The sequence below is a fragment of the Kryptolebias marmoratus genome, linkage group LG15 (assembly GCF_001649575.2).
Source record: "Kryptolebias marmoratus isolate JLee-2015 linkage group LG15, ASM164957v2, whole genome shotgun sequence".
Classification (NCBI taxonomy): domain Eukaryota; kingdom Metazoa; phylum Chordata; class Actinopteri; order Cyprinodontiformes; family Rivulidae; genus Kryptolebias; species Kryptolebias marmoratus.
The window spans coordinates 18529107-18536771 of NC_051444.1; the positions used below are offsets into that span (position 1 = coordinate 18529107).

The window sequence follows — 7665 nt, forward strand, 5'->3', positions numbered from 1 at the left end:
ACTGAAGTGTTGTGTTTTTACTGGAACATTGCAACAATATGTTGCCATTTTATCCATCCATTTCTTCTGCTTATCTGTGGTCGGCTACAGGTGCAGGAGGAAAACCCAGACATCTCTCTACCCGGCTAATTTTACCGACCCAAAATCGTCCATTAAGAAACATGGATGATCTCAAAGAAAATGGCTTCATTTATCTGTTATATACTTGTAACCATGCTTTCTTTGTTACATCTGGTTATTTTGATGACTAAATTGACGCGCTTTGTCAGATGACCTGACCTCTAAATATCTGAAGTAATCCTAGTTGAAGCTGTTTATGCTGAGAAGAACCACAGAGTGAAGGGTAGGGGATATGGTATGAACTGTCCAGCATGTGTGGATACTAACCCCTTAAACCCTGAGGAGAACCAAACCCTAACCTTGGGCCAAAAGACCCTAACCACTTAAACCCTGAGGAGACCCTAACCCTAGCCCTGAGCTGAAAGGCCCTAACCGCTTTATTATCATGCTTTAATGGCCACAAAAAGACAGTCATCACTTTTTGTACAGAAACAGATTTTACTGTGATTCACTGATTAAAGAAACATCCTGCAGTCGTATGTGGACGCATCGTAATGACATTCAGATGTCATTTAGTCTTTACATTTGTGTGAAGTTTATTCATCTTAGAGACAGGATTTTATTCTTGTTGCCGAACAACTGTTTTTTTTTTGCAAACTACAAATCAAAAAGTGTAAGTTCTACTTTTAGGGAAACCGCAGAAGGTTACTTCTATGACAGAGTTGGCATCTTAATAGTTTATGTGCTGAGGATTCAAAGACAATGCCCACAAAGGAATAAATACTTTGACCTGATAAAGAGAGAATAAGAAAAGGGAAGAACTGTATTTCTATTTTGGACATATTTCTAAATATATCCTTTCATGGTGTTTACAGCATGTCCTCAGTACTGGTTGCCATGTAGAGTTACACGAGGAGCCAAATACAACTAAACCTAAAGGTTATTGACTGCTGATCTGACTGATTTCCCTTCAAACACATTTAATGTTTGAAGTAAAAGCTTAGATTCCCTTCTGCTTTAAATCAAGATTATTTATTCCATTGTATTGGTCCTGTTTGTGATTTTAACTAAATCCGAAAAAAGATAATGCATTACTTTTTTTTTTTTTTATCTACTTTTACTGCATCAAAAAAAAAAAAGACAATTAATGACATTTTTTGCACTGACCTCCAGATGGCACCAAAAAACAGATCTATGGGCAAAAAAAGATTAAATATTTTCTTTACCAATTTAATTAAGAGCCGTGTATTTTCTTGTTTTGCATAGTTTGCATAGTCATTGGGCAGTTTGGGGTTTTGAAGTGTTTTCTCAAAAGAGGCTTTTGGTCAAAGTCATTCAAAAATGCTGGGTTTGTATGAATTTATTAAAAACTGGCACTTTAAACCGGGTCCCAAATATAAGCATTCAAAGACCTGTTTAAGCAAATGGTCAGAATATCAGAGAGAAAAGCTTTCAGAAAGATTTATTAGATTCTTTATTATCACATTTTGAATGTAATGGTAGGGGGCAGGCCTGTCACAAGTATTACATAATATTTACTATCTTAGATTAAGATTAAATGAAGCTGACCTAACGCCATATGATTTTCAAACAACTGCTGATTCTGTTCAGGTACATTTCAGTGTGGCGTTAGAAATAGTTCTCTGTTGTGCTGACTGAAGGTCCTCCGTGGACACAGAGGAGCCCGTAGGAAATATTCTCACTTCACGGTGGAAACTGTTGGCAGGCCGACAGCTGAGAGGAGAAATGCCAACAGACAAGATGAAGACAGATGGGACGAACACGCGAAGGCTTCCTCTCACTGGGGGTAAAGAGTGAGAAAAAAAATTTAATTAGAATAAAAAAAACCCGAACAAACAGAGCTAAAATGAGGTAATACTCACACCATTAGAAGACAATAACCCACATTCTGGACATGTGATGTACAGTATGAAGGTGGTTTTTGTTGATGGCTTCTAACAGAAGGTGAAACCACCTCCCCTCTTTCCCAATCTCATCACACCTCCACCATGCCAAAGGATCTGAACACCTGTTTTATTGTGGAGCTCATAAAAAGAAGAAAAAAAAAACAATAACACGCAGCCAGCCTGAGAGATGTGTTTCAGCTCTTCACGTGATGCTGTTCAGATAGAAAGTTCAGTTTTCTTCTGGGTTTGAATTCTTCAAAGAATAACTTTCAAATACACAAATGTCCTTTGCCTTTGTTATGTAATTTTCAATTTTATTCTTTGATTTTTATGCACACTGCAGGATAACTACGGTGAAATTTAACAGAAACCAGACCATATTTCAGAAACATTATTTATTTTATATTGTCCCCCACCTATCATGGCAGAGTTTTAAACTAAGATCAGCTTATGTTGACGAGAAATGGAGTTATAGTCATTTTACTCAGACATGTGTCATCTGTTAACGTTTGAAGTGGAATCATTTTTCTGTTGGCCGTCGTGGCCATCTTTAATGCAGTTGCCTTCAAAAGGGAATCAGTTCAAAACAACCATACAGTGGCTACTTTCTAAAGATTTCATTAAAACTAACCAACTGGTTCATTACATATTTTGCTCTCTTTAAAGACAAACGAACACACAGACCCAGACAAAAACATCAGCGTCTCTCATAAAAGGGGCGGGCAATGATTTTTCCTAATCACATCTCCTAAACCTGTGGGTATTAAGAAAGAGGAGACAAACATCATTTTGCAGCATCTTTATTGATGATCTTTCAGACATGTGAGGTGATATATTCTACCACCCCAACATTTAAAACACAACATTATTTGTTTGGCATCAGTGTTGTTAGCAGCCGTAGAGCATGTTGATTCTTGTGATGTCCCAGCGGGACATTCCATTCCTCTGGCCAATCGGGACGTTGGGGTTGGGGATGGGGGTGATGGTGTCCTTTCCGTAGCCGATGGAGAAGGCGTCTCTTCCGTAGTGCATGATGGAGCTGTAGTCGTAGGGTGTGTTCAGGTTGTTGGTGTCGTGTTTGTAGAAGTTGTAGGCACTTTGCTGAATGATGTTCTGCCAGTTGATCCTGACGTAGCTGTCGCGGTCGCTCCTGGTCTGCTCGTGCTGGAAGCCCAGAGCGTGGAGGAGCTCATGCTGGGCGATACCACCATAGATGCAGCCCCCCTTGTTGAGCGACAGCTCCTGTCTTCCTCCTGTTCTGCCCAGTTCCGAGTAACAGCCGGTTTTGCTCTGAACCATGATGTAGTCGTTCTCACTGGTACGAGGGGTGAAGCGGATGCAGGTCTGGCCAGCGAAGGCCCTCATGGCACCCTCGATCGTTTGTCTCTCATATCCGCTGAACTCACGGCCCACGATGTAGGGGATCACCACCAAGCCGTTGGAGGCTTTTTTCCACAGGCAACTGTTGTAGTAGCACTTCATGGCATTTCTGGATTTGGGAGCCACAATGTCTCCTTCCAGCAGCATTTCGTCGGAGCCGTTATTGGCCGTGAGAATCTTGGCGGTCAGGTCCACATGTTCTGACCCTTCTTTTGGGTCTTCCTCGTATTGGTCTCCATCATGGTCTCCATCTTGGTCTCCTTCCTCCTGGAGAGGAAGAGCCTGGGAGAGGCCGAGCAGGAGCAGCAGCAGCAGGCTGGCAGAGGGAGCCATCTTCAGGGTCAGAGTGGAGGCTGAGGAGCTTCTGTAGAGAGCTGCTGTGGAGAGACTCCTTGAAGCTTGATGTCTGACTCCGTTCAGTCCAGGGTCTTTATACTCTCCTCTTCAGGTGTGTCTACAACAGGATTATGGGTTGGGGTCCACATTGCTAGGCCTAAAATAAACCTGTGCAGGGTGGACTCCACAGACAAACCTACTTTTTAAACACGTTGTGCTATCTTTGGTCATTGAAAGGATAAACACACCTTCTTTGTCTGGATCTTGTTTAGTTTAACACAAACGCTCTTTAGCCAATAAAATGCCTTTAAAATAACCTTCACAAACATAAGACAGAAAAATATCTACTTTTTATGTACATGTTTCTAAATGTCTAGATTCATTTTAATTACCTTCAGTTAATCATTTGAAATAAATGAACATTAGTGCCTTTTATTTACTCTTTTATATCTATCACTACTGCACCATTGATGAACTGATATGTTTATTAGTGCTCTTAAAATTCCAACAGATTTGAGAAAAACAGCTTGCAGAACAAACAAAAACTTCAACGAATCATTTCTATTGACAGGTACATTTGGCTTACTTGTTTTGTAGTATTAAGTGTATATTTGCAGGCATAGAATATGTTGACTTTCAAAGCACCAACATGACATACAGACAAAGTTTACAGCTGGATACAACATCTGTCAACACATCTCCATGCAGCTCACCAGACAGAATCATGACTATTACTGGCGTTTTTGTATTATAATGTTAGAAATTTTGAAAATCTTTTAAATACTTGGAGCCTTTAATGTGTCATTTTCTCTCGAATTTCAAGTTTCTATGGAGGCACCATTTAACATCAATGCCCACCAGTAAGAAACTGGCAAATCGAAGCAAAGACCAAAGTTAAAAACTGGGGTATAGAGTACAAATCTGCTCAAAAATAATTAAGATATTAGCTTCGATAATAAAGTCATTTATCTTCTGTGTGGTATATTGCTTGTTTGAGCACAAATGCCTGAATGCATTAATTTCTCAGCAGACCTTGTGATTAGGATGCATCCTAAAATAATGTCTTCGGTGTGCTTGCTCTGCATCCGCAGCACTGTGCTTGATCCTAAATCACCGCTGCATCTTCGAGGGGCTACGTGAGAAATGGACCCTCTGCCTGCTGAGTCCACACTTCACCTGATAGATTGTGCTGCTTCGGATGCCGTCGAATCGGTCCTGATAGCGCATCTTAATTGTTTGTTAAATATTAGGAGCCAAAAGCGGCAGGGAAAAAGAACTCTAACACTCAGAGCTCACTTATCTCCCAGTTAAGAGGTCCCTGGAGCTTTGTTGTTTAGGTGTATCTTTGTACAGATATCCTTTCATCTGCTTGACAAACACTCTTTGTCTGACCACTCCCTTGAGGTCAAATTGCCATGAGAGACCCTACCAAAGGTCTGACACCCCAGACAACACAGCCTATGGCATCATTGGTGTGCTCAAACTCTTCCACCATGGTGGGTTTTGTCTGGATAATGGATCAGAATATACAATAAATCCCTTTTATAAGCTTTGGAACAGGAAGTCATTAATACAGATAGCTGTAGTAACAAATATTCCACATTTTTACATTTCAGCTCTCTCCCACAGTGACCAAAGGAACAAGATCCCAAATACAAGCAGCTGGGTGCCTCCGGAGGTTTTCTGTGCACATCCTACTGGGAAGAGACCCTGAAACAGGCCCAGAACTTATTGGAGGGATTATGGATCCTCTCTGGCCTTGGAATGCCTTGGGATCCCCCTGGAGGAGCTTGAGAGTCGCTGGGGAAAGGGAGGTCTGGGATTCCCTCCTGGACCGGTTGTCTCTGTGACTCAATCTTGTACAGGTGGAAAAAAATGGATGTATTTATGGATGTCTGTATATTTTGATGTATGGATGGATAAATGGATGCTTGACAAACATTAAAGTAAGGTCGTAGCTGGAGTTTTAAATCTTCGCCAAAAAAATCCTTTTTATATTCAATATAAAATAGCACCATAACAATGTTGAAGGAAACATTTTTAATAGTATTGATTACTCACGCTTTTCAAAATATGTAATGATAAAGAGTTCTCCTGTTTAAACCTGGTAAAATATGGCTTAGAGATGAAAATTAAATCATAGTAGCATTCATTTTTTACCATCCAGACTTTTAGAAGGAGCTGCTGTTTTCATTCAGCTGTCACATTCAAGTTCCTGAAGACATTTACTTAAAATAACTACAGCAGCACTTTGGGGGATTATTGGTAGTTGGTTGGATACCTTGCACTGCACAGTCACGTTTAGTTGGATTTCACTCTTTTGGTAAAGCATGTTACATTACAGAGGATTTTACCTTCTTAGTAGCACCACATATCTTAATTTCGGTTTTTCTAACAGCCACTGTGCTTTCTACAAGTTCAGCGAGACACACTCGAACATCTAAGTCCTTCTAAAGCTCACTGGTGTGTCTGTTTTTATCAGGCTCCCGTTCTGAGATAAGAAAACAAAGACTGGGTAATTGTTGTGTTCCTTTAAGCACATGGTAACACCAACACAGTATGAGAAAGATTTTTACGTAAAACATTTTGGACACTAATGGGCTGCTAATGTGTGTGTCTTGTTCGAGCGTTGACTGCTTTGAAATGATCATTCCTGTGTGAATGAACTCAAGTTCAGTCAGATATTAAATACTCCAGTTGCCTCAGCTAATGTCGTTATTCACAAATACACCAACAACATATTTAAGCTGCTTTTCTCCAAGTTACAGGGATACATGTATATATAAAGTTCCAAGACAGAAGTCATTTGCATCTATTGTAAATTATTTTAGCTTGCCTAGAAGAGGGAGGTAGTGTAATTGCATGTGTGTTTGCCTGTCTATGGTGTTAGCAAAATATCTCATGAGCCAGTGGATTGACTGCATTTACGACTGAATGACTTTTGAAGCCCTCCTGATTCAAGATGGCCGCTCAGTCAGTTTTACAGATACTGAGCTAAAATGTTGTGTGGTAATAGCTGAGAGTCCCTCTCAACAGGTACTCTGAGTGCTAAGGGGTCGCACAAGGGTAAATCCTTTTAAAGATGAGATTATTTTAGTCAGAACTGCACGAAAGGCGGAGGGCAATATGCAACCCTTCATGTTAGGCCTTTAAAAAATTTATTGTAAAATGATTTTACACCTCTGAAGTGTAGCTGCCTAAAAGTAATCATAGTGCTCAGAAAGAATGATGTCAAACAGAAAGATCCAGACTGGTTTTATCCACTTAAATGAAAATGAAAAGGGGGATCACAATTAGACCAGGCTGTTTTTATTTGACGCTGATATGATCTGAGTGGTGATAAAGAAATCAGCCTGAAGTCGTTCGGTTTTCATGGATGACAGTAGTTCCAATCTTTCCAGGACACGGGCTGACCGAACCGCTTCTAGGTAGAAACGCAGCATCCCGGATGTGAGGAAACAGCGTGCCGTCGTCACGCACCAGATGCCGTCATCCAGCGCGCGTCGCCTACGTACTTAAATGTGATGGAGCTGACGTTCGGCGAGCCGACGGGAGAGATGCTTCAGACGGACTGGGAGTAAATCGGGGAGGACAGCGGTGGTCCCCGTCGTCTCTGCGGTGATCCGTGTCTCCTCCTGCAGGCAGGCAGGCCGCGTCGCTGTCATCATCCGTGCCAGATGCCCCCCTCCTCCCCCGCCGGACCGGAGCCGCTCAGTGTCACACCGTCCAAGCCGACCGGAGCCTGAAGCCGAGGATGCAGGTGAAGCACCAGATGTGCTCGGAGAGGAGCAGCAGCACGGACGACCCGGAGCAGGATGACAACGAGAAGAAGACCTCGTGCTTCTCCAACATTAAGATCTTCCTGGTGGCCGAGTGCGCGCTCATGTTGGCGCAGGGCACCGTGGGCGCGTATCTGGTGAGTGAGCCGGGACGGCGGTCTCAGCTGATGCCACATCACCCCGATCGGATCAGTATCCCCCCC

At 42.0% G+C, this 7665-nt stretch overlaps 2 protein-coding genes across 2 annotated transcripts in view; one reads left to right on the plus strand and one right to left on the minus strand.

The window, feature by feature from the left end:
- Nucleotides 1–2751: 2751 nt before the first annotated feature.
- Nucleotides 2752–3764, minus strand: LOC108241581 (high choriolytic enzyme 1). The gene has a single exon (XM_017425852.2). It carries the CDS (start codon nt 3678–3680, stop codon nt 2856–2858), a length of 825 nt encoding a protein of 274 aa, XP_017281341.1. The 5' UTR covers nt 3681–3764; the 3' UTR covers nt 2752–2855.
- Nucleotides 3765–6704: 2940 nt separating this feature from the next.
- Nucleotides 6705–7665, plus strand: part of LOC108241590 (solute carrier organic anion transporter family member 3A1) — a 21293-nt gene continuing 20332 nt past the window's right edge. The window contains exon 1 of the mRNA XM_017425867.3: nt 6705–7599. Within this exon, the coding sequence (XP_017281356.1) occupies nt 7438–7599 (162 nt within the window). The 5' untranslated portion in view covers nt 6705–7437. The remainder of the gene's footprint in view (nt 7600–7665) is intronic.

Bases quoted from the DNA above. Each gene is read 5' to 3' on its own strand.
- LOC108241581 (XM_017425852.2), bottom strand. From the start codon at position 3,680: ATGGCTCCCTCTGCCAGCCTGCTGCTGCTGCTCCTGCTCGGCCTCTCC.